The sequence below is a fragment of the Ammospiza caudacuta genome, chromosome 11, assembly GCF_027887145.1.
Source record: "Ammospiza caudacuta isolate bAmmCau1 chromosome 11, bAmmCau1.pri, whole genome shotgun sequence".
NCBI lineage: Eukaryota > Metazoa > Chordata > Aves > Passeriformes > Passerellidae > Ammospiza > Ammospiza caudacuta.
This window is the reverse complement of record NC_080603.1, coordinates 25,282,498-25,309,291: the sequence shown is the minus strand read 5'-3', so window position 1 is coordinate 25,309,291 and position 26,794 is coordinate 25,282,498. Positions and strand designations below refer to the sequence as shown.

Here is a 26,794-nt window from a genome sequence, read left to right as displayed (position 1 = left end):
TTGTCAGCTACTGAGGTAAATAAATTCCATCAGTACAGTCCAGCTGAGGCCCATTTTATTGAAATCTGACAAATCTCCCAGGGGCCTTTTATTCTGTAACAACCACAAAGGAAATCCTTTTATTCTGGATTTTATTTCTTTTTTTTGTCTAATTTGTTTGGAGAAATAATGACTTACTTGCCAGGAACAGCCAAGTTGTTGACATTTTTCTAATGTTGCATTAGGGCCAGGATGACAATCAAATCTTTCATTGACATTCATCTGTAGAGTCCATTGGATTGTGTAAGATTTTCCCAGCTCAAGCTGAAGTCCTTTTATAACAGCAACCTTATAAATATGAAACAATAAGCAGTTATTAAACATTACATCCCATCCAGCTGTCCTTCAGTCAGGAGAGGTGCTGGTCCTTAAGTATAATATACTAAAAACTGAAAATTCATAAAACCCCATCCTGTAAGATTTAATACAGTGTCACTTTTACAAACACACATAACTGATATTTTTACAGATAAAATCTGAATAATTAAGACTCTAAAAATATGGAGTTAATGCGACAGCTTCCTTGGAAGCAAACAGGAATAAATACATGAAATAAGCTGTCTGCTGCACTGTGAGCATAACTTAGATGAACTTTTATGCAGCAGAGTTGAATGCAATTGTACTTTTATTCTGTAATAAAATTCACATTGTATTTCATTGAACAACATTGGCACTGAGTACTGTCCTTTGCAATATATAAAATAAAGTTGATGCACGTTTAAATATGTTTACTTTCCATTTCCCTGTTATTGCTTTACCTTTGTTGCAGGATCATAGGAGATATCAGGGATATAATTCTGCACAGCATTGTTCTGAGACACATTAACTGATGCTATTTCCTGGGACAATCCCAATATCTTTATTTCCTCAAATTTCAGGTTGTTTGGATCAACGTAATTGCTGTGTGTAGCAGTCATTTGCAGAACATTCTGAAAAGTAATACAGTGGTCATATTCTTCTTTTAAAAATCTGCCAAAAGTCCTCCTGATTTAACTTTTTTTTTCTATGAATATTTTCACATTGTAGCATAAATAAACCAATATCTTTTTCCAAACATATTAATTATTGCTCTGCTTGTTGTTATCACAATAAAGCTTTTTTACCATGTATAAACCAATCTTCAGAATTGTGTTTCAGCTTTTTTTCCTTGCTTGGGAAGTAAAGAAAGGCTGGGGTGGGTCTGTGACAGGGCAGATGAACTCCAGACTCGCTGGGTTCCAACATTCAAAGGTTCTCACTTCTCTTGATATAAAAATACCACTAATATATAAAAAATACCACTAATATATAAAAAATACCACTAATATATTAAAAATACCACTAATATATTAAAAATACCACTAATATATTAAAAATACCACTAATATATAAAAAATACCACTTGCTATTCCGTGCCATTAGTTATTTTTCAGACGGAGAGTGCAAGCAGAGGAAACGCACCATGGCTGTGATACGCGTGTGGAAGTTCCCCATTGCCCTCCCTGGGAACCCTGAGGTTAATTGTTAATTGTTAATTCAAATGTCGTCACAGGCAAGCCATGAATTGGCTGCTGGGGTTTCAAACTCCAACAGCAACAATCGTTTGTCTTATCTACAAACGATTCTTTGATTAGTTATGATTTAAAACATTGCTAATTTATGTGCTTCATTCATGTTCCTCTGCATTCTCTCATTTAGTTTATGTTTTTCCATCATGGCAAAGGAATGAATACCTTTAGCCAAGATTAATGTTATTACTATAATTATCATTGTACAGATAATATGTTACATAATTATTACATAATATGCTGTTGGCAATCCTTGTTTGGTGATAGCTACTATCAATATTAGATAGAAACACTATCAGGACTCCACCCTGACGTCCATGAACCCTGCAAAGGCACTTTCAGCTTAAAATAACACAATAAAACTTAATCCCAATGTAGTTTCTGAGGGTTCAGGCAAGGTGTGGGTCTCCCTCACTCTTTGGAGACATTCAGCTGTATTTTCACAGAATAAAAATATATATTTTTTACAGTGCCACTATTTTGAGAATCACAAACACAACATGCTTGTCCTTTTTGACACTGCTTTAAATGCCTCTTGTGCTTTAGAGTTCTCTTGTTCAGTGAATATTGCTGCTGAGTTTATTACATGGAAGGAAATAGGAGTTATTTAGATATTTCTATTAAATAGGAGAAAAAAACACCACAGATTTCATCCCAGTTAAATGGGAGTATTTTGAACATGATTCCTCTTGGCTTTGGCAAATGTTTTGTTTTCCAGCAAATCTTACAGGAGGATAAAGAGAGAAAAGAATGCTCTTAAAAGATCCTGGATAAAAATCAGAAATTAAAATCAAATACTTACGTTGGAAACTTTAAACTCATAGTAAATGTAGGCCTTTTTGTCAATTGTGCCTAAAAGGTAAAGAAAGAAGTTACAGTTGGAGTGCAGAAAAGAATGAAATTAAAGCAGGGCTGTGCCACTGCTAGAGTCCAATAAACTTAATTATTAGGACTGCATTCAAAGCTGCACTAAGCAACTCAAATATTTGCTAATGTTTCTTTGAGGAACTGAAATGGCCCTTTTTCCTTTGGCCAGCCTCCCAGGAGGCCTAATTGTTTCCACAAAAATTCATTGAAAGCAGCTCTTTAAAATGTAGTGGTTTTTTTTTTTTTTTTATTGTACCGTTATTTCTTCTTAGTTTGTCTTAAATACAAAATTTTTGATCAAAACTAATCCTTTAATGTGATCTACGTAAGGGTTCTTCACACAAAGATAATGGTGGTGATGATGATGATGATGATGATAATGATAAATGCCATGGAACCATAAGAGAGGAAATAACACATGACCAGGAAAAAGAAATACAAAATGTGATCAAAGCCACTTTTTTTTTTTTTTTTTTTCCCCCCTCCACATACGAAAAGACAAATCCTGCCATCCATCACAAGCCAATTGCAAATGGCTGCCCCTGTGAAAGTGCAGGCTGTGGGTTGTGGGCAGGCCAGGAATGAGGGAATGTTTCATGGCTGTGCCGGGCAGCAGCGGGGAGGGCAGCAATGGCTTTGCCGTCCCGGGCCAGAGGAGCTCGTGGAGCTGTGGCCCCCAAGCACAGCAGCCACCCCAGGCCTGTAAGGTTTTCTGTGCTGTTTAGCTGGCCTGGAAAGGCCCAGGGATGGCCTTGAAGAGCCGGCGCTTCAAAGGACGAGGAGAGACTTCTGATCTTGTCTTGGTCTTGGTGTTTATTAATTGTTTATCTAAAAGATTTTCTTTCAGCCCAACAGAGGTCTGCACAGCAAGTCAGCCATGGGCACACTGCTGAAGCCCCCGGGGTGGTCACTTATCTTTATACCCTAAGTTACGTGTACAATATTTATCATTTTTCTCCAATACCTTCTACCCTTATTAACCGGTGCACTTTTAGTAATGACCAATCCCAAAGTGCCACCACCACCACAGAAGATGGAGGCCAAGAAGAAGAAGAAGAAGGACAGGACACGCCCCAATTCCTCCATCTTACTTCTTTAGATCCCCCTGTACCAAAATCCTAAACCCTGTGTTTTACACTTTAACTAACTTATCCCTTCACCATTCACCCAGTGAATTCCTCCCAGTCCTCATACAGGTCTCATCTCCTGTGTAGGATCAAAATCCTGCCACCAGACACTTCTGGCAACATTCCAGGACTCCCGAGCCCCCCAAGGGTGGTCTCGGCCTCTCTGCACCTCCATCCTGAGGTGCTGAGATCCCACACAGGCCTGCTGGGTTTACGGCAGCAACGATCAGCTGAATCACTGCTCTATTGCTGAAAAGCAGACCCAGCCTTCACTAAATTCCGAAAAGCAGAGGCTTGGGAGTTTTCCTGGGAGATGCTATTGGTACAGGCCACAAGGAAAAGGAGGTGTCCAAGTGGAATGTATAAAGTTTTCCAATACTGATGTTCAGACACCTCCCTGGATGGGCAGTGGTTTGCCTAAATCCCATAGGAAAACCCCATCCTGTCACCTCCTGACAATCTAAAGATTTCTCCTGAAAACCAGAGGTTTGACCTTAGTAGAGATTTCTGGGGTTTTTTTTCTTTACTTCTGCAGAATTAAGTCGTGACTTCAATCTTACATTAATAACAGTCACAGTTTTCTGCTTCAAAGTGATGAAAACCATTTGATTTATGAGCAAGTAGCAGCAGTGTGTTACAATAACTTCTCTTCCAGCAGGAACACATTAGATCTTTGTTAACCGTATTTATTTCACTGTTGGTGGCTGCTCACCTGTGGATTCTCCATCATCCCAGAACAAATCCCCAGAAGCTTCATTGTTGATATCCAGGGCAATTATGAGTCCCATTGGATTCTTGCGGCTGTGGAAAGAGATTTATGTGTCCAACAAACATCTGAACATTCTTGGTGCATTCTGCATGTTCGTGCAAGAGTGAAACACCCAACAGGGTCACAAATCCTTGGAGAATTGCCTTAATTAAGTTTAATCCTTGGTTTCCTTTCATTTTCATGCAAATGGATTAAAATACTCGGTGAATTTTAAAATTTCTATGCAAATAATTCATTACTAAAGGTGTGGAAGTGAGGTTTGGATCACAGCTATTCCCACATTTCAAGGTGAAAATCCTAAATACAATGGGCTGCTGTTATTTGTAGCCTAGAAGTCCTCAGCCCCATTATGGGGGAAAATAAATGTTAAAAGTGTTCTGTTTGGGATCCTACCTTGCCTCTGTGGTGGTGTTTGGTTTCTGAGTAGGGAAAATGTGTCCTCCTCTCAGGTGCAGCCCCATTTTTTCTCCTGGGGTTGGTAAATTGTGCCACACTTTCTTCAGTTGCAGTGGTTCACCCTGATGGACAGAGATTGAGAAGAGAGCAGGAATTTTGCATTATCCACTGCTGGGAATGTTTTCTTAAATCCCGAGTTTCATCAAATTGTTCCTTATAAAAAAAGGCTTAAGTTATGTAAATATCTATGGGCTAATGGGCACATAAAATAATATAATTGCATATCACTCTGATTTAATGTCATAATCCGAGCCCTTTCTTGAGGTGTCAGTTCTTGTGCTTATCCCACCGCCCTTCATCCTTTGTCTTCCAGATAACCCCAAAGTCCTTCCTTCAGGTCTCTGTCCCCAAAGCAGGGCTGACAATCCTATTTCATCACAATCCCATTTAGAAAATGATGTGATATCCCATAATATCCCTGCACTCCCTTACCGTGTCGTAGTCGTACCACTCTGCCTCAGGAAAGTACACACGAGTGGACTCCACACCCTAAAAGTGAATAAAGAAACAAGGTGCATATTTCAACTTAATCAGATAAACTCAATTTTCCAATAAAGCTGAAGTTCGGTGTGAGAACAAAATCACTGCAATTGCTACACTTTGCTGTTTCCTGGTGTTTAGGATGGTCCAGACAGGGGGAAGGGCAATCCAAGCAGATTTCTGAAAAGCTGCTGGGGTGTGACTGAACTGCTGCTCTGCAAAGTGGCAGCTCATAGAAAGCCACCCAAAGCCACAATGCTTCAAACCCAGTGAACCAGATCCTATCCACAGGTATCTCTCTATCTTCTTTATTTCCATTTATTTTGGGGCTGGCACCTTCCACATTCTCGCCTTCCCTTTCTGTCTTTAACAAATATTTCATGTTTCTCCATGGCAAATGTGTTGCTGGCAGGAGAAATCATTATTTACAAGATTCTGCCACAGAATGAGCCACAACCTTTTTGTTTTCTTGTTGTGCCACAGAGAAGCTGAAATGCAGCAAGAGGAGCTGACTCCAAAGGAAATTCAGATGTGAATTCCAAAGGAAATTCAGAGATGATGTGAAGACGAGGTAAAGCAGAACATCAGACCAGATATCCCTGGCTCCATAGAAGACTGGAAAACAGGAGCAGGATTTACCTGCAGGATTTTCTGTTTCAGCAGGGATAAAAATGTGCTCTGGGCTCTGTCACTGGGAGCAATAATGAAGGAGAGAGAGCTGGTGACCCAACATGGCCCATGGCCACCAGACAGATCCCAAACCAGCCAAACCTACCGGCTCAAGAACAGGGGAAATCAGCAGCCCAGCGCCCCACAGGAACTGCCTGTCGATGCCCCAGGTTATTTCATCAGAGTAGAACCTGAATAAAAGTGAAGGACAGAGCAGAAATTGAGCTTTTTTTGTGATTTATATCAGCAGCAACCCCAAGGTTTCTGGGTACTGATTGTTCCCAGTCATGACTAAAGGATGCCATATAAAAATCACCTCCTGATTAGGCCAAGATGGGGTTTCACCGATTGGGAAGTCACCTACGGATACCCCAACGTGCATTTTCACAGGATAGAGGTTTAGGAAGTCCGCTAGCAGTATGAAATGAGTCAGATTTCCCTGTTGATATAAACTGCCAGACTCACTCGTGGAGCAGGGGCCTGGTGACCGTGTCCCCCCGGGTGTGAGCTTTGTAGAGCAGCGTGTACAGGTAGGGCAGCAGAGTGTAGCGGATGTTCAGGTAGTGCTTGGAGCTGTTCACCAGCGAGGAGTTGGAGCCAAACACAGCTGGATCTTGATGCTGCAAACAAATATCCACTGGTTTTATTGCCAGGTTTTCAGAAACACTTTGCCAAAGTTGTGAAAAGCTGTTTCAGAGGGGCTGGGGCGTGACCGTGGTCACAAGGGTTTTCAGGAGAGAAGAGAATGTTGACTTCATGATCAGAAGGTTTGATTTATTATTTTATGATATATATATATATTACCTTATAACTATACTAAAAAGAAATAGAAAAGACTTCTTCAGAAGCTAGCTAAGCTAAGAATAGAATAGAAAGAATGATAACAAAGATCTGTGTCTTGGCAGAGAGCAAGAGCAGCTCTGCCATGAGTAGTCAGTAAATCTAAACATCTACAAGAGATTAATCACAGATCTTAATCACAGATCTACCCGTTGCATTCCACAGCAGCAGATAACCATTGTTTACAATTGTTGCTGAAACTTTTCAGCTCCAGCAGGAAAGATCCTAAGAAAGGATTTTAAGGAAAAGATGTCTGCGACACTGGGGTTCCGTGGGGCAGCTCTGCACTGGTGCTGTGACCAGGTGTCCTGTCCCTCCTCGTCCATCAGGGTTATTCCAGGATTCATCCTGGCACTCATGTTCATGCCAAGGAGCTCCCAGGGCTCAGCCTGGTGGCTCACACAGACCTCAATGTTCCTTAGTGGTTTGAGCAACAAATATTCATAAAACTGTTGCCAAACGGCCGCATTCTCAATTAACCCTTATGGAACCCAGCCTCTCCCATCTATAATTTCCATAAAGACAGCTTAAGGTTCTGTTTTCAAGCTGGTCATTGAGAGTGAGGACTAGAAGTGGTATTAAAGGAAATGTGGTCGTGCAACACAAAGCAGTTTTGAACAGAAAGCACAACTTACTATGACGAGTTCACCATTGTGGTTCCTGGAAAATGGGTAAAATGCTCCCAGTTGCATCCATCGTCTGCAAAGCTCTTCTGTGGTGTTTTCAAAGAAACCACAAATATCTGCTCCAACCTTAAAAAAAAAAAATTAAAAAAATCAGAAAATCAGAATGTGTTGTATGTACAGTGCACCTCAAAAGGTACAACGTATTTGTAACCTTCCTCTCCCAAATCCAGCTATGCCAAAAATTAAAAAAAAACCTGACTATCCCTCACTAACACTGCCCATCATCCTGTTTCTTCCAAATTTTACCTTCGTGTTTGGTGATCATATGCATGGGAAAAAAAGCTTCAAAGCCAAATTTAAATCACAAAAGGATTCTGGTTATTTTCCTTCTAAGTGGATGTCTCTAATTTGAAATTATAAGAAAACCAGGAATTGTTTCACATCCCCCACCGGTGTTAAAAATTGCTAAAATAAGAGGTAGATTGGGATATAGAAGATAATAAGTTTGTCATCCAGTTTTATGTCACTACAGCCACAAAAATCAAACAGGGTAAATCAAAAATCGATGATTGAAAAGAAATGTTCAAAGGAGATTCCTAAAAAAGGGTTGATTTTGAGGTGCCAGTGTAAGCGGTTTTTTCGAGAGTGCTTGGTTCAGTAATCTGTTTTCTGATTTGAAAGGATGGCAGGAACTGGTGTCCTACATAGGGAATTCCAAAGAGGTTGAACTCCAGCATTCCAGGGATTGACCATCTCAGCTGGTCCCACGTGGCCGCATTGTCCCCCAGCCAGTGTCCCCCGAACTTCCCTGATCCTGCAAAAGTGGACCTCGAGATGAGGAAGCTTCTGTTTCCTGGGAACAACGTGTCGAGGGCCCTGGAAAGGAATAAGGCTGGAATCACACAGAGGAAAACACAGCTCAAATATCGAAAATTCTGAACAAGGCAGATTCACACCAATTCGCACCGATCATTCATCCCAAGGATGGGAGCCCCTTTGCAGGTGTGTTTTAACAAGGTTCAAGAGATTAATCTGAAATAATCTCTTTACACAGCTCTGGCAGCCAATTTGTGGCTTTTCCTACCAGTTCCAGGCTGTGGATTTTGCCTTGGCTAAATTGGCTCGGAGGTAACACAGCATTTTCCAGGGATCTCGTTCCTTTAGCAGCCACATCTCATGGTGCTTTGGAAAACACAGGTCAGGGACTGTTCTGGAACCCCCCTGCAGGATTTTAGCATGCATTCCTTACTTCCTAGTGGACAGGGTCATGGAATATCCATAAAGATTGTGGACATCATATTGCTTGCCCCAGCTCTGCACTGCATCCAGGCAAAGTGTCTTGGCGTACATGAGTCTGTCAAGGATCTCTTGAAGGAAGGAATACAAACACTGGTAAGGTACATTTTTATTATTAATATTTCCAATCTTTAATGCACATTTATGATATCCAAGCCCCTTTTTTCTCCTTATTCTTTCATTCAGGCAGTTTAATTACTCCAAAACCAAAATGCTGCTCTTGGCTGTTGGTTTGGTCTGTGATATTTCCACTCCTGAGCTTTGCACCCATCCAGGGAAGTGGGAGCTGTGCTCTAAATTCCTGAATCACCATCTGACAGCACACTGGCAAAGGTTACTTAAATCTACTATTAATGCAAACTATGAACTCCATTTTAGTTCTGCAAATATCTGAAAAACCACTGGCAGTGCAAAAGGATCATTGCATTATCAGACATAATTAAGGCAATGACAATATCCAGTATTTATGTGATGAGATAAAAGAGGCAGCTCTATAAACCACACCTGAAGCATACAAATACAAGCACATAAATACTGTTTTCTGTCAATAGGAATGTCCAAACCCCACCCATAATAACTACACTAAAATCATGTTGTAGCCTTGAAGGCAATTAACATTTTATTTCATATTTTATTATTCTGATTAAAGTAGGTGGACTTACTGGGAGTGTAAGGAGGGTAGTTTAACTTATTGTCTGCACAACCTTTGTTTGAGCCTGCAACAAAGCTGCACACTTCATTCATGTCCTGGAAAGGAAAGATGCAGCATGTAATAAAGTTGCCTTAAGTACATTTCCCTAAAAAAGTCTTCCACTCTATTCTGTCATCCTTTAAGGAACAACTAGTGGCTGTTCTTCCATGTCTCCTTTCTGACTGCAAAAATGCCTTTCAATCCAATAAAAATTCAGTGTAACAAACATCTGCTATCACCTATATTTTAAAAATAAAAAAAAAATTAAAATCTTGAATTACTCACAATCCATATTCCGTCATAGGGCACCATGTCATAGAACAGTTTGCACTCATTCACCCACCAGTCCGTGCCCTCAGCGCTGGTGTAGTCTGGGAACACAGTTTCCCCTGGCCACACCTGGAATATTCAAAGGAAAACAATTAATAAAACCTCGAATGAGATTAAAAAACCCTGTCATAAGATCACAGACCTGCTCAGGTTGGATGGGAGGTTGAAGAGCACAAAGAGTATGAATTTCTTAACTTTGAATTTTTCAATTGCTTTTCTTGTGAGTCAACAATACACAGCTGAGAAAATTCTCAATGGAAGTTAAGTTTATAAATTAAAAGGATAATGTGGGATCTGACTCTTCAATTGCTACTGGAAATAAATAGGAGCTGGTTGATGAAATGTCCCTTGAGCCTTCAAACTACCCTTTGATGTAAAAAAAATGTTAGTGTTAATTTTAAAAAAAATAGGGTTAATGTGAGCAAATTAGGAATTTTAATTGTTATTTTAGTTCTATTTTTCTTTAAAAAACTAAAATTTAAAAAAATAATTTTGATGTAGAATCAGTGAAAAATACCTTTTAAATGTAAACAATTGGGGAAAAAAAGCTAAGAAAGGTTGAGAATTATCATAGCCTACAAGAGAACCTTACAAACTTTGCTCTCACTGAGAGACAAATCCCCTGAGCTAAAGTAAATCACAACAGTGACAACAGATGAAATTCAAGTGTGTAAAAGCACAATTACCTCCCCCACCAGCACTTTTCCATCTGACTGATTGACCCAGACATTCCTGTCCGATCCCCTGACGTAGCTTCCATAGGGACTTCCATCAATCATTTTTTGGGTGCTAATAGCAGGATCCTAAAGAAATTAGAAAACCACAAAGAGAAGAAGAAATCAGGATATTCCACCCATTATTACTGGCTGTAAACGAAGTAATTGCATAGAGTAAGTAAATAATAATAACAATAATAATAAATAACTGTAATGGACGTGTTCACAAGAGAAAAAAGGAGTAAATAAGTGCTTACCAATATGATGACATATTTTTGTCCATGGGCATGCAAATAAGATGCAAATTGAGGGAGGTCTTTGAATTTCTCTTTGTCATAAGTAAAATCTTTCCTGTTCTCCATGTAATCAATATCAATGATTTGGATATCCTGAAAGAGAAGGGAGTTCAGCTTTTCCATGGGAAGTGATAGGTAAGGATTTTTATTACTTTTCTTCCCAAATATTAGCTGAATATTAGGCTATTTTTATTCTATTGAAGACACGAGGTTCACGTCCCCTAAAGTCTAATTTTAAAAGTTAATTGTACTGTCAATTAAGAATAATATATGGTTCTGTAACTATCGACAGGAAAATAAAAAACGTCTCAAGAGAAAAAAACTGGATAGAGCTGGAAAGAATAAAAGAAAAATTATTACAAGAAAGTTTTTGAATAAATCTAACTGCAGTTAGATGGGATGAGACAATTCAATGCTCCACCCCTCATCCAACGTTCTGATAATGGGTCTAACATCAAAATGCACAAAAACCTTTGGCACCACAGGTTTCCCAACCCAAGATCATGGAAGATGAGCCGGTTGTGGGATCCCGGAGCGCTCCCCAGCCCCATACTCACGTGGGGCAGTCCCACAGCTCTGTTCCTCTCCACGACCTCCTTCACCTCGTCCAGGGACGCGTACCCATAGCGGCAGAGCTGGAATCCCAGGTTCCAGTAGGCAGGCAGGGCTGGCAGTCCCACAAGCTGGGAGGGGAAAACACAGACCCCACGTGCTGCTGGACACCCTGGGTCACCCCATTCCCCTTCCCTGCTCCCAGTGATGCCTCAGGATCTGAGCTTTTCTATTTCCATCTCTCTGTAACCCTGCAGTTCTTTAGTGTGTAACTCTGAGCTCCACACCCAGTGCCAGCTGCTGCTGTCCCATTGGGGGCAGACACAACAATTCCTCTCCAGGCCTGGCAGTCAAGGACACCTCACTGCCTCAGGGCCCAGAGATGGAAACAAAAGTGAGCTGGGGCAGCAAACTGGGGCTCAATGCCTTCATTACCTGGAGCTGGAATTGGAGGATGAACCCCCAAAGTGCAAATGGCCCAAAGTTATAAAAGTGTGAAAGCCGTGAGCCGTGGGGCAGTTTGGGTGTAGGCCCTGGGGGGCTTGGGCTGCCCTGGGTGAACCTGAAGGGCTTCAATCAACAGAACTGCTTTTTATTCCTTCAACTCTGTCTGCCCTCTGGTTTTAGGGAGCCCTGGTAAGGCATCACCACATTTCCCAAATTTACTCCAATAGCCCACTCCTAAACACAATATTTTTTCCCTATTTTTTATTTATTTTAATAAATACCAGTATTTTGGGACAACGCCCATTCTTTAAGGTGTCACTGGAATCATGGATGATCTCAAGAAGTGCAAAAGACACTCAGTGATATCTTGTGATCATAAGATCCAGACATTGAGTAAACACACTCTCTATCCCATAATATTGCCATATGAACAGGAATTTGTCCTCATGACAAGACCAAGGAAACATAAATTATTCTAGAGACCATCTCCATCCCTAAAGGCCACGGTGTAAATTACAGATTTATGAACTTTGGAGCTCTTGGACCTTGAGCATGGTGTCCTCTCCAGCACGCAGAGAAAAAGAATATGATAAAATAAATCCCAAGCACTTTGAAAAAATCTGCCCATTGCATAATCTGTAGGTAAAGGTACCTGCAGGTACTCCTGGACTACTTGCTCTGGAGTGTTCCCCACGAAGATGTAGAAATCCAGGATGCCTCCAATGGTTCTGTAGGTCACTGCTGGAGCAGGCTGCACCACAAACTCTGCCAGGCAAGAGGGCACAAAAACAGTTCTGAAGGACAGGAAATGCTAAAGTAACTTTTCTAATTGATGATTAGAGAATTTACTGAAGTAAAAACCACAGAATGCCTACAGAACCCTAAACCATTAATTGAACTTGCAAAGAAGGGGAAATCAGACAACTCTTTATGTGTCCCTATTTCCATTCCTTTACATCCTCCAGAGAAGAGCATCAGAAGAAATCCAATGGTTCAACCTTTTATCTTGAATTTTTAGTACAGCTTTCCAGCCCAAAGATGTGCAGAGTTCAGTACACATAAATACAAATACACTTATCTGAAGGGATTAAAGGACATTTACTTCCAAGTGTTGTTCACTCCAAATTCAGTCTCTTATTCCAGTGCAGACCTGTACAGCCTTTGGATAAATTCCTGACTCTCAGATTTCCATCAAAATCCTCCAGTTAACTGGGAGCTACTCACTGCTTGTGTTTGAAATATTATTAGACACAGGGTAATGACTGCCCTCAGATATTGGAGGTGTTTTTAAGAAGGGACACTTACATCAGCTCAGTTTTATTGCAATAATTTCAAAAGAAATTCAACTGCACTGCTCAGAGCCCCAGAGAAAGGTTCCTTACCCATGGCATTGCTGTTCATCAGGAAAACACCAAAGGAGGCTCCAGTGTTGTCTTCCAAACACAGGAAGAAAGTGTGGGCTCCATACAAGTTATCCACTGTCTAAAATAGAGGGAACAGACAAGGTGATCAACATCTAATAACAGGATCTGCTGCGGAATATTCCAAAATATGTCACAGGTAGAACTCAAAACGTCTCAAAATGGAGCAAACAGCAGAAATTTAAACCCTGAAACATTCCTGTTTTATATGTTCTTGTTTTCCTGGTGTTATTCTCCTTTATTTTCCATTAAAACAAGAATTTACCCAATAAATAGACAACAGATCTGATGGATCTCCAGGAAAGCTGGCAGATATTGTAGCTCTATTTGTGGGGAATAAATGTGCTCATCAAGAACTTGAGAGGTGCTTCCCTTTCACCACAGATTAGGTTTTACATCCAATCTATATTTCTATTCATCCTACAAGGCAATAATTTTGATGCCTAATCTATGGAAATAGGAGAGTGCCTCGCTGCTTTTTCATTTCCTTTCTAATTCTTTTTTTTATTTCTGCTGTTATTATTAGCAACATAACCCCTGAGAGATGCTAACAGTTGTTGCAGTAGTTGTGTTTTTTCTCCTGAAAAAGCAAATTCAGTTCAAATGAACAAGAAACAGAGCCTGAGCAATTTGAAACTAGCCCAACTTGGTGCTGTTCAGTGTCATTTTAGCTTAATGAGTCTGCACTCAGTGGAGTCATTCAGTCAAGAACTATCTTCAATCCAGAGCAAAGAGTGAGGAGGAACCTCAAGGCAATGGGTACAAATTCCAGATTACTAATTAACTACATGCAGCCCTCTCTCCCTCGGGTTTCAGTCCATTTATCTCCCATTGCAGGAGAACAAAAGTTCTCTCTCAAAGCAGGGAGTTGCTTTATGAAGCTGAGGCAATGGTGAAAACAATCTTACAATTACCACAAAATGGGTGTCGCCAAAATTGCTTCATAAAGGCAGAGCCAGGAAATTATAACAACAAATAACAGCTGACAGACATATTTTACCTTGGAAAGAAGCAGCTGTTAAGGAGAATTTTTCCATAATTTGAGCTCCAAGGATGTTGCTGAGGCAGCCTCTCCAGCGGAACTGAACCCTGTCCTCAGCAAAGCCTGTTGTTATTTACTACTATGTTATTTATTCTGATTATCAGTAGAAGCTGAAGACTCATCTATTAAGGTTTATCCACTGGTTTTCCACTGCACAGCAACATAAAAACCAGGGAACACCCATCACTACCATGGAGCTGTTAGCAACAACACCGTGCCTGAAAAGTCTTCATGGAAAACTCCGCAGGCAGAAGTGCTTCAGTGGGCTGAATTTAGTACTACTGAGTTATATTTGAATGTAAATCATGTTAGAACAAGAAACAGAAGGAGAACAAGCTCGTGACCCAGGTCTGTAAAAGTGTAAATATCTCCTCTTTTGACCTGAAATTGTTCCTGTTTTCAAATAACACTAAACTAATAAAATGAAACATTTGTGCCAAATGTTTAGGCAGATATGATGTCTATCAAAAACAATATCTTGGGCTGAATTAAATGGATGAACATCCTGACCTTGTCTCAAATTCAATCCTTCAAGACAGCACTGCTATGCAACCCCTCTGTTTTATGGCAACAGCCTCTAGTAAATCCATAAGAAATGCTGGAATTTTCACCAAAGAAGGATACTGATAAACTAACAAGGAAGTTTTATTTCTCGTGCCAATTCTATTGTTCCAGTAACTTCTGTCAAACCCAAGACTAACTGAATCCTTCTTTTTGTCCTTTCCTTCAGGTGTTTTCTTCTAAATCATAATAATCCATTGTCACAGACATCTTTTATGGAAAATCCTTTCCTTAGGATTTTTCCTCCTGAGAAGCTGAGAGGCCTCAGGAACAAAATGCAAACAATGGTTATCTGCTGCTGTGGAATGCAACAGGTGCATCTGGGATTGGTCTCATGTGGTTGTTTCTGATTAATGGCCAATCACGGTCAGCTGGCTTGGACAGAGAGCCAAGACACAAACCTTTGTTATCATTCCTTCTTATTCTATTCTTAGCCAGCCTTGTGATGAAACCTTTTCTTCTATTCTTTTAGTATAGTTTTAATGTAATATATATCATAAAATAATAAATCAGCCTTCTGAAACATGGAGTCAGATCCTCATCTCTTCCCTCATCCAAGAACCCTGCGAGCACCCTCACAATCCATAACAATTTATTCTCATCCAAACACAGAATCAACTTTCGATCCGCAACAATTAATTTCATTCGGGTGGATTCACGAGTGTGCTCCCAGCCAGGTTTGGGTGGCAGAACTGAAAAGACTGAGGGGGAAGAAGCCCAGACTCACAGCAGCTGGGGGAGTGTCCCTGCTGAAGAGGGGCCAGGTTCTCCAGTTGACATCGTGCCGGTACTGCTTGTGCACGTGCTCCCCAATGCCGTAGATGTTGCTGCTGGGCAGCCTGATGGAGAGCTGCAGGAACTGGTCAGCATACTGCAGGGGCCCAATGGTGGTGTCAAACCTGGTGGAAAAGTGCAAAAAAAAAAAAAAATGAGGAAAAAAGGAAGGGTTTTACCAAGGGTTGTTGCAAGGAATGTTTCTGGTCATTTCAGCTGGAGATGGGTGGCACAGTCAGGTGTCCACACAGATCTTTCAGGTTTTCTTCCAGCTGCTGCTGGAATCAGAACTCTCTCTTGGGGCCTCAAGTGGAACGACTGCTGGTGGACAGTCCCAGACTTTATCAAAATAATCAAGACTTTGGCAATGAATCTGGCAATGACATATTCTCCTTCTACAAAAAGGCCTCTCCGTTTAAGAGCTGGGGAAAATCAGTGCAAACGTCATGCAAAGAAATTTATCAAGGATTTATCTCTGCCCTTACCCTATGGTAGCAACAGCTTCCTTTAAGAGCCTCAAACTCAGAGCCCAACATTCATTTTCTTTTTTTTTTTTTAATATTTTTTCACGTCATTTTTTCTTTAGACACCCAAATGCAAACACTGATGAAATTAAATGAAGGCTTAAGGAAATTTAGACAATATTCCAGAGAATTGTTTCAGTGTGGTCCCTCAGGTGTCTCATCCCCCTCCCTGTACCTGTTTAATCAGTCAGGCACTGCTGACTGCCAAGTCCATCTTCTGTGCCCTCTGTAATTGCAAATCAATCATGACAGAGGATTCCAAGCTAGAAAACAATACTAATAAGAGCAAAAAGCAACCCTTAATTAATGAAACTGGAAGCCTTGCTAATCCAGGTGGCCCAGCCCTGTGACAGGTAATCATTCCTGGCTGATTTAATGAGCACCTTCATCTGGCACTTCCCTGCTCTCAGGGCACTTGGACACCTCTGGGTTGGTGGCTTTGGTTCCATTCATTTATTTTTAGAACATGAATGGGATGACACAATCCAATGCTCAAGTTCATTCAATATTTTACGCACAGCCTTACACAACCAGCTGTCCTTGGATAACACAGGTGTAAAGGGCAGCCTGATTTTGGTGATGATACAAAGGGCAGCCTGATTTTGGTGGTTCAGAGCCTCAGCACAAGTGTAGTAAAGAAGATAAAAGGTAAAGGAAGGTTAAAAAAAAGTTAAAAGGTAAAGAAGATAAAAGGAAATCAGGAATTTTCCCACATGGTTTGAAGAACTGGCAAAGAGTCCCACAGGCAATAAAAATTCCCCATATTGAGATTTCCCCTGCACTGGGGCAACGTGATCAGAGAGCCACACTTGAAACCCTTCAGACAGAGCTTCCCACCTCAGACTTTGCCCCCAGATTCATCCCAAGAGTCGTTGAGGCACATCCAGCAGCCAAGAAGAGGGAAGAAGTCGAGTCTGTGTGCACAAGGACACCTCACAGGTGGCACCTGGTGTGGCTCTCAGGGAGCCCCAGTGACAGCTGTGTCACCAAGGAAGGCCCACCAGGACTTACAGCACTTTGCCATTGCTGGCTCTGGTCACCACGAGGCCGAAGGGGTTCTGCTTCAGCTCCACCTTGTATCTGGGGTTGGAGGCCCTGGATCCCTGGAAGGGCTTCACGTGCTCGTGAGGGATCTCGAACCTTTTAGCATTGGGGTCAGTGATCTGCACACATTGACACAACACAAGGGTTGGGCCTTGACAGAATTAATCCCCAATACAGACATTTTCCAGCATTATCCACAGTTCCGACTCAGGGCATTTCCACCCAGTTCTGACTCAGGGTATTTCCACCCTTATCCCGGTCTCCTCCTCTGCTTTCATTATTATCTACTTCCAAGTTTAATTACTCATTTTCAGACATTTTCTTCAGCATATTTGTCTCTGTGTTTCCCTGGCTCACCAGGAACCCACCACAGGACAAAGTCTCCCCCAGAAGGTTCTCAACCCCACATCCATGGCACAGAGCTTGAGCTCTCATGGAAAACACAAACCATTGGAAAAGCTAATATTGTCTGTCAAAATGATTGAGAGATGTGATTGGGCCATCAACAAAAAGTAAGAAAATACATTTGTCCCCCCAAATCTTCCTGTGATGAGGACAAATGGTGGATAATAGGAAAGCTGAGCTTTCCAGAGGTCTGGGTGATTTTTCATGCAGAATTCCCAGTGCGCCAAGTCCCCGTTAGCCTGAGGTATTGCAACAGCAGGGATAACAACAAAAAACTTGACTGGGAACCATGAGAGTGCTCCAGAGGCACCAATCCTACACTCCCTGCACAGGCAGCCCCACATCTGGCAGAGCAAACAGGCTGTGGGGCAGCAGAGGACAAAGCTGACCTTGAAGTGGAAGCGGTTGTCTGTCTGATACTCCGCCGTGAGCAGCACGGTCTGGATGTCATCCCCAAAGAGGGAAGGGGATGGCAACCTGTCCAACGTGGCCTCAAACCCTTGGGAGACAAACAGGGGGGTATGTCAGAACCCAGGAAATTCCTCTGGCTGCCCTGAAGGGCTCCAGCCCCTGCCCGGGGGGCTCAGAGACCTTGGCACAGAGCCCCAGACCCCTGTGAGCCCTGGGAGAAAACGACCACCAACCTTTATATGAAGAACTACAAGTCAAGAAAGTTTAAGTAGAATAATAGCTTGTCACGGGGTGAAAAATAGATTTTTGAGGATTTTAGAATGGGGCTCGGGGTCTCAAGAGGAAGAAATTTGGGCGTGCCTTGTCCTTTTTCCTTCTTCCTAGCCTCCATCTTCTGGGCGATGGTGGCACTTTTGGATTGGTTTAGAGTAGAAGCTCACTGTCTAACATAGGTGATGGGCATTGGGAAGTTATTGTAAATAGTGTAGATGTAGTTTTTAGCATAAAAAGATAACACCAGTGTGCCTCAACCCGACCTGCCAGACAGACCCCGGCGGGTCAGAGAAAGAATGCAATAAATATGAAACAATAAACAACCTTGAGAACCAGAACAGAAGAACTGCGACTCCTTCGACTGCCGGGCTGGGAAAAGGGGCCGGCAGGGATCTCAGAGTCACTGTGACCAGCAGAAATCCTGAGATGGGGGAGCTGGGGTCCAGCCCAGAGCTCACCTGCCTGCGTGGACCTCTCGGAGCCGCGCACTTTGTAGCCGTGGTTGGGCGAGAAGTAGCACCAGGGCACGCTGGCGTCGTTCTGGGGGCTCCAGCAGCAGCCACGGCGGGAGCAGGTGCTCTGAGCAAGGACAGCGGGGCACAGATCAGCGGGGTTACACAAACATACCCACGCCAAAGCAGTTCAGTGCGCATTTCACCCCAAACACCAGAAACCTTCAGGATTTCTGCGCTCGGGTCAAGCCCTGCTTTGAAAAACCCCGTGGAGTGAGCTCAGTGGTGGCACAAAAAACACTAGAAAGGTTTTTTATGGATTCAGAGAAAACTTGCTTGTTGGAGATGCAGTCTTTCTTAAGAACAAGACAAGATCCACAGGTAAAATAAATATTTTAAAAGAATCATTGAATAATTTAAATATTGTAAAAGAATTATTCAATTATTGTTAAATAATTATTGAATTATTATATTATTCAATAATATATTGTTATATTATTGAATTATTATTCAATACTTAATGAATTATTATATTATTCTATTATTGAATAATATTAATTATAATATATATTTATTATAATATATTATAATATATATTGTATATTATAATATATATTTATTATAATATATATTATATATTATAATAAAATATATAATATAATATCGAATTATTGATTATGTTCAATAATCTACATCTCTCCGCTGTGACAGATTCAGCAGAGTCTGACCAAAAGTCACACACTGGAGAGGGGGTGAAATTTATCATGGGATTAACATGTAATAAACATCTAAAAATGCATAGTTAAACATTGTGTATAATATCTACATTTTAATATAATTTTCCAGTATCAGAAATAGTTAGACTGCTTCAGCATAGCCTCAAATCGAGATAAATATATTAAAAAATAGATATGTATTTTTTCAAGCCTCTGTCTCAGTGCAGTGGCACCATGCTTTACAAACATTCACTAGAAAGCTGGAATTCCTTTGCTCTGCTGTTAGAAATGAACTTGTTCATGTGCTCTGGGTGTGAGGTTTATGTTTGGAGATAAGACTGGGGCAATGAATCACAAAGTTTCCTCCCATTTTCTCTCCTCAAACCCCCATTCATTACTTAGGGCAAAGAACAGTGGAAAAACAACTTTCACTGAGGGCAAAGGGTGATTCCATCAGTGACCTCAGGTACCCTGCTCCAAAAGGTACCTTCCAAACCTCACTTTCACCTCTCCACTACCAGAAGCTCTTTCTGCCTTCCTCTGAATGTGCAAAAATGCTTTTGGTGTTTGTAATAAATATATAAAATATTCTGCAGCTTGAAATAGGTGGACATGAGCCCAAACCTGCACTGCTGCTGTCCTTGCTTTGGGGTTGGAGAGCCCAGACTGCTCAGTGCAGGTTAAATTACTTTCAGAGGCTCTGGGCAGATAAAAGATAAGGCAGCTCCAGTCCAGCAATCAGGCAGGTGCTGCAGGAGCTCACAAAGCCACTGCCTTGGGAAGCCTCAGGGCATTTATTTGGTAGTGGTTTTACAGAGCACAGAAATCACTCAAAACCACCCAAAATAAACCCCAGATTCACCAAACAGGTGAATGTTTTTCCTCTCTGTCATAGAATCATCCCATCAGAAAACATTTGCTGTCATTTCCATCAGGTTCCAAGCCAAAATTAAGGGCTGGAGGAGAGCTGTAGGGACTCATTTTTCTCCTTTGACACACAGAGCCTTTGTAAGGCTGTGAAAAACCCAGGCTCACTTCCCACCTGCCCAGATGCCACCTGAGAGCTCCCCATTTCCCATTTATAAACCAGGGTATAGGAGAGGAAGCACACAGCTCTCCAAGACTGCAGAGACCTCAGCTTTATCCCCTCACTTCATTTCCTTCATATATGGGGGAATATCCTAAATATAAGAACAGATTCACTACCTCCATCCTCTTCTCAGACAATCCCATAAAAAGTAGAATAAACTGATTTTCCTAAAACCTGGCACTTCAAGAATCCATATTCCCAGCTTCCTAAGCACCTTTTTATTCTCCCTAGCTATTTCTCCTGAATTCTCCTCAACTATTTTCATCAGTTCCTTCACAGTCCAGTGACATTTTTCCAGCTGGATCTTATCCTGGCAGATCCCTATTTTTGTGGCATGTCGAGCTTTATATCTGCGCAAGGAAGTGGACACAGGAGCTGTGCCTGGCACAGGGGAAGGAGCAGAGTTCACCAGAGACACTGGGGAGCCTGTTGTAAAAGCAATCACCTGCTATAAATAACGCTGTGATCCCAGGCTGGGGGCTGTAAAAGCAGCACAATAGATACCAGCACCCAAAGCTTCATTAGGAATTACCCTGGATACAAGGAAGCTGCGAGCACTGGGGTACAGCATGGGCTGAGCTCCAAGGGCTCCACGAGGAGCCTGGCCACGTGCTGAGCTCCAATGTGCGTCCACACAGGCCTCCTCCAGCAGGGCATTTTGGGGAGAAAAGCACAGAAACCAAGCCCAAAGCAACAATTCCCCCTTCCCTGAGCTTTCAGAGGTGTCAGCCTGGCCTCCTCCAGCTCTGCTCAGTGGAATTCTTGTTTTACTGCTGCGTTCTGCTTGTCTGATCAGACCTCCAGGCAATTTTCCACAGCAGTGAGTAGATCCTGAATATCTTCCTTCTTCCAGCAGCTCTATCTTCACCAACCACATGATCAAACAAAAAAAAAATCTATTTCTTTTCTTTTGTTATTTTCTTCCTGCCTTCCTCTTCTCTTCATTTCTTCTCTTCGCCTTCCTTTCTCCTCTCTCTGCCTTCCTTTCTCCTCTCTCCATCTCCTCTCTATTTCCTCCTTCTTTTCATTTTCTTTCTTTCTTTCTCCTATTTACTTCTCATTTCTGCAACCCCACTCATTTTCTGGCTCCACCCTGGACATCCTCAGTGACCAAGGCACTCAAGGCAGACACCAACCCTTGCAGATCAGCTTAGCCAAGCCATTTTCCCCAGCTGCTGTTTACTCTGAAAACCACAAACACAAACACAAACCACTGCAGAAGAGTGATGCAGTTTCACAGATTCCTGCATTAGAGGAACCAAATCACAACCAGGGCAAAATGTGCCCAGGAGTGAATGGAATCACTGGGATGGGATACTGACTTTCCCCATGGACTAAACGTGATATTTATCTCTAACCCTGTCCAATCTGCTGCCTGCTCTTCACTAATGTTCAGAAATCATTTATTTTACCTCTAAATTCCATATCAGGCACCCTCAGCGTTGCAATCTGCATCTACTTTTCTGCTGGGAGCTGTGGTTTGAGGGTTTTTAATTCTCTCCCAGCACCAGCCTTGCAGCTGCGAGCAGAGCAGAGCAGAGCAGCACTGCTGCCCTCCCTGCTCGTGGGGTGACCGGTTCAGAGGCAGTAATTACAGATTTAAATGATCTGCATGGCTTCTCCTGCAGGGCTCTGCCTCTTCCTGGGGCAGGGAAGGAGCCTGAAGAGGCAAGAACAGGCTGGGATTTGAACTTTTCCTAACCCATCCCCTGCAGGACTTTATTGAGCTACAAATCATAACAAAACCCATGGCAGGAGAGGCTTTAACAACAGCCAGCTCTGGGACTAGGTGGGGATTTCCTCCAGGTTCAAACAGCTGGGTAACAATTATTATAGCTCTGTGAATGACAGAAGTAACCCACATCACACTGGGGTTTTTTTCTCTCCTAAGCTGCCCCTCCCCAGATCAAAGATAGATACCAGGCATCCACCAGAAAACAAGAAAATTCATAATAAATATGAAAATAGTAATTATAATAAATGTTACCATTTATAATTTAATTATAATAAATAAATAATAATTATCATAATAAAATTATAATAATTATAGTCTTTCAGGAGTAACTATTACAAAAACCTTCTCAATGTGAAAGCACTGAAAAAATAAAGGGCATCATAAAATCATGGAAGGGTTTGGGTTGGAAGGGACCTCAAAGCTCCTCTCATTCCAATTCCTCCCATGGGCAGGGAGCCTTCCACCATCCCAGGCTGCTCCAAGGCTCATCCAGCCTGACATGATGCTTTTCATGGGAATTTGAACTCCAAGATTCTTAAGCCAAAAGGTGTTTTCCATACTCTGCTCTCTCAGACACCCCAACCAGGACAAGGTGAGAGATGAGAATTTGACTCCACACTCCCAGAAAGCTGATTTATTATATTATGATATATATTATATTAAAAGAAATGATCCAAAGTGGGTCTGAAAGGAAACTCTGACCACACCTTGTAAAATGGCACATCCCAGTAAAGGCCATCACTTCTGAATTATTGTAAATGCCACTTTTTGACCATCACACCAAATGAAACCATTCAGAAAAAGTTGTTAAAAACCAAAAGTGACTCTTAACTGCTTGATTTCTGACCAATATTTTTGCCACCTCTGCCTAAACCAGAGAAATCAGACCTGCTGTCAATGGGCTGAAATCCTGCAAACACTGGGGAAATCACACATTTAAACAGGTTAAGGAAACACCTGAGCTAGTAGAGACAAATGATATTTCTATAAATAAGCAGGAGGTTTTATGGGATAAAATCTCTTTTCTAGTATTTTCCAGAACGTTACCAACCTGTGTTGCAAGTTCATCTGGGATGCAGTCAATTCTCTGTGCTACTGGTGTATCCTGACATTGTGGGAAAAAGTCTGCCAGGGAAATAAAGGAATGGGTTAACACCAGGAATAAAGGAATGGGTTAATACCAGGGAAATAAAGGAATGGGTTAATACCAGGGAAATAAAGGAATGGGTTAATACCAGGGAAATAAAGGAATGGGTTAATACCAGGGAAATAGAGGAATGGGTTAATACCAGGGAAATAAAGGAATGGGTTAATACCAGGGAAATAAAGGAATGGGTTAATACCAGGAATAAAGGAATGGGTTAATACCAGGGAAATAAAGGAATGGGTTAATACCAGGGAAATAAAGGAATGGGTTAATACCAGGGAAATAGAGGAATGGTTTAATACCAGGGAAATAAAGGAATGGGTTAATACCAGCATCTCTAAACTGCAGGAATAACTTGATTCCCTCTAAACTCAGCTCCTGCTTCTGCTGCCTGCTTCCCTAACAACAGCAGAGATCCAAATCACTATCAACCATGGCTTCTGTGATTCATTTTTACCTTTGAAAAATGGCACACAATTATTTCAGATGTGAAAACTTCATAATCTTTGAGCATAGAGGTAATTTTGATAATTTTATTTCATTAGTCCACTTTTCAGTGACTCCTGTCAATGTGCTCTGCTCCATTGAAAATATGTGCAAAAAAAAAAAAAAAAAAAAAAAAAAAGGGAAGAACTTTTCTCTTCTTAAATTGGGTTGTCCTGGTGCTCCTTCCTCTGAGCCAGATTTTTCCAGAGGAGCTGGAATTGGAGCATCAGGGAAAATGATGCTACTGTAGATTAAAAAAATTCCTTTAGATTTCAGGTTTGTAGGACTGAATTTTAGGTGGGCAGCTTTAGCTGATTAAAGGGAGCACTGAAAGTTATTTTATGTATTTGGGAACTGTTTGGAGCAAGGACTGTGAAGTGCCCTGGGCTGAGATGGACACACAGCCCCAGATTTGCACCAGCTGCACTTGTGCTTTTTGCTCTAAAAGACTCCTATTAATGACAGAAACAAGAAAAATAACATGCAGATATTAGTCTGGATGGGCAGTTTTACTAAAACACAGAGTTGTTTGCCTTGTATAAGCAATAATTTTTATTTTTCTGCCATTTTCACCTCCAAGGTTTTTACTTCAGTCCCTGTGTGTGAACGGAATTACACAGAATGGGACTGGAAGTAAAGCAGGTGCTCTGCATCACAGCCCTGGGACACGAGGGTTTCCTGATTCATCAGTGCCTCAGCAAGAAACACTGAGGGATTTTAGGATTATTATAATATTGCACACAATTTGTCCGCTCCCACGCAGGGATCAGGCGGAGATTTTTTTTCAGAATTATCATTTTTTTAATACTCCAAAAACTGCGATTATCTGAGCTCCATGCTCCCAAGGAAAGTCCAATCAGCGCGGGGAGAGATAAGAGATTTTTCACGACAATAAACCCTGGCTCACATCATTTATTGCATTCATGATAACTTTGAGTGTATCACCCACAGCGAGGACTGGCCATGATTCACCTTTGGGTGATGATAAGAGCATTTGGGTACTGATAAGAGCAGGAGCCCTGCGGCAGATGCCAGAGGGGTTTTTGTTCTTGCAGCTGCAGCCAGGGGAAGCTCTCACCTGGAGATTTGACCCCGGGTTCTCCTGTGGCCAGCAGCCCAATGAGGACACAGGCAATGACAGTCACCACGGTGAAGAGGGCAATGAGGGTGAGCTCCAGCCCACTGAACTTCCTGCCCATCTAGGAACCCAGAGAAACCCCATCAGACAAAGAGAAACATGAGCAACAGCTCTAAATTATAATAATAAATATATATATTTATATTATATTATATATATAATTTATTATATATAATATATATAATATATTATATATAATTATATAATAATATATAATATATATTATATATTACTATATATATAATTATATAATATATTCTATATAATTATATATATAATCATATATATTATATTTATAAATGTTGCTAATAGCATTTATAATTTAATACATTTTAATTAAAATATGATTTTTAATTAAAAAATTTTAATAAATTGTTCTGGTTGTAAGCCACATCACCTAATCCCGAGGTTTAAATAAAACTCTACTTAAATGCTATGTGCAATAAGTCTCCAGTTCAGGATAATTCGCCCAGTGCAGATTATGAAATTATTACACTCAGAAACGCATTTTGGTCCCTGCAAATCACTGAGCACAGAACAATTTACTCCTGAAATTAACCAAGAAGTTTCCCACAGGTTACTAAAATTTCTGAAACAGAAAACAAATTAAATCTTCTTCCCCTTTTTTCCTTTTTTAAACATTCTTTTCTCCCATAGAGCAAACACAAGGCTATTCATTTAAAAATGAGGAACTTGATTGGTTAGAAATATACCTGAGAAAAGCTGGAATAAACCCTGAGGGCGTGTCCAGGACACGTGGGGAAGGTAAGACAGAGATAAATTGCTTTTTTGTGCAGTGGCAGAACAGAGTGTGTACAAGCTCATGGCACAGTGGTTGCTGCTGAAATATGGCAAATAACTCAATGGAGTCAGTGCCTTAAAAAGCTGTGGAAAACACGAGGTTTTCCCAAATTTATTTTTAATATTTTTGGTGAGAAAGGAGTGCTGAGCCAAGGGGGCTCTGCTGGCTCAGAGAACAACCCAGAGCCATCAACACCGAACTGTGCACCAGCAATCAAACTGATTAAAACGAATTAAAACTAATTAAAACTAATTAAAATGAATCTCAGCAGCCAGGTCAATACACTGGCAGCTACCACTGCATTTAGCTTGTGGTTAAGGGATTTAACCTCATAAAACAGAGTTAAGTACAGAGAAATTGGTTCTTTTCAGTTAAGGAAGTGTGGGAGCAGGTGTGCATTGCACTGGCACATCAGAACACTTTCACATGTTTTAGTGATGACCCACAGAAGGGAAGAATACTTTAGAATGAACTATTTTGTGAGTGAAATAACAGTTTAAATCATTGTGTGCACCTGCTGCCATTTTTAACCCATCCTTTCCCTCCATCACAAACTAAAATCCCCTTTTGCTGTGTGGCCCCAGTTGATACCATCCTAAAACTTAAAAACCCTAATGTTCATTTTTCTGAAAAGCAGGATTTTATTCATTAAAGCCTTCTATCTCATTGAATTTCACTTCTTTCTTCTCCTGGTCTCCCTCCAAATCCTAAAACACTGGAAATAAATCCTTATCATTTATACATCTAAGTTATGCTATGTGATGAGCGTTCATCAGTGAGGCAAAGCTCTCCAGAACCTTGAAATAAATAATATGTAATATAATACATATAAAAATAAGAAAATGAGAGCCTTACCTTACCGTTTCCGTGGTTCCTTCATTTGCTGCTCCTGACTGTGAAGACCTGGGGCTTTATGAGCTGCTGTTATCAGTTCTCAGCTGTGTTTGCAGAGCCCTGGGCCAATGGCAGGCACAGCCAGAATTACAGGCAGATTACAGACACTCTTTGGACTAAACACTCTTTGG

General features: G+C 41.2%; 1 protein-coding gene across 1 annotated transcript in view; it reads right to left on the bottom strand.

Moving 5' to 3' along the window:
* SI (sucrase-isomaltase) overlaps window positions 1-25,028 on the bottom strand; it is a 45,491-nt gene extending 20,463 nt beyond the window's left edge. The window contains exons 1-24 of the mRNA XM_058811885.1: window positions 24,902-25,028; window positions 23,248-23,321; window positions 18,662-18,782; window positions 17,909-18,018; window positions 17,082-17,233; window positions 15,500-15,671; window positions 13,131-13,230; window positions 12,401-12,513; window positions 11,307-11,432; window positions 10,711-10,842; window positions 10,424-10,540; window positions 9,693-9,806; window positions 9,379-9,463; window positions 8,670-8,787; window positions 8,125-8,296; window positions 7,430-7,546; window positions 6,420-6,574; window positions 6,061-6,145; window positions 5,238-5,294; window positions 4,743-4,867; window positions 4,293-4,381; window positions 2,389-2,438; window positions 798-968; window positions 178-327 (exon numbers count right to left, since the gene is read on the bottom strand). Of these exons, the coding sequence (XP_058667868.1) occupies window positions 178-327; window positions 798-968; window positions 2,389-2,438; window positions 4,293-4,381; window positions 4,743-4,867; window positions 5,238-5,294; window positions 6,061-6,145; window positions 6,420-6,574; window positions 7,430-7,546; window positions 8,125-8,296; window positions 8,670-8,787; window positions 9,379-9,463; window positions 9,693-9,806; window positions 10,424-10,540; window positions 10,711-10,842; window positions 11,307-11,432; window positions 12,401-12,513; window positions 13,131-13,230; window positions 15,500-15,671; window positions 17,082-17,233; window positions 17,909-18,018; window positions 18,662-18,782; window positions 23,248-23,321; window positions 24,902-25,028 (2,832 nt within the window). The remainder of the gene's footprint in view (window positions 1-177; window positions 328-797; window positions 969-2,388; window positions 2,439-4,292; window positions 4,382-4,742; window positions 4,868-5,237; window positions 5,295-6,060; window positions 6,146-6,419; window positions 6,575-7,429; window positions 7,547-8,124; window positions 8,297-8,669; window positions 8,788-9,378; window positions 9,464-9,692; window positions 9,807-10,423; window positions 10,541-10,710; window positions 10,843-11,306; window positions 11,433-12,400; window positions 12,514-13,130; window positions 13,231-15,499; window positions 15,672-17,081; window positions 17,234-17,908; window positions 18,019-18,661; window positions 18,783-23,247; window positions 23,322-24,901) is intronic.
* Window positions 25,029-26,794: the final 1,766 nt, after the last annotated feature.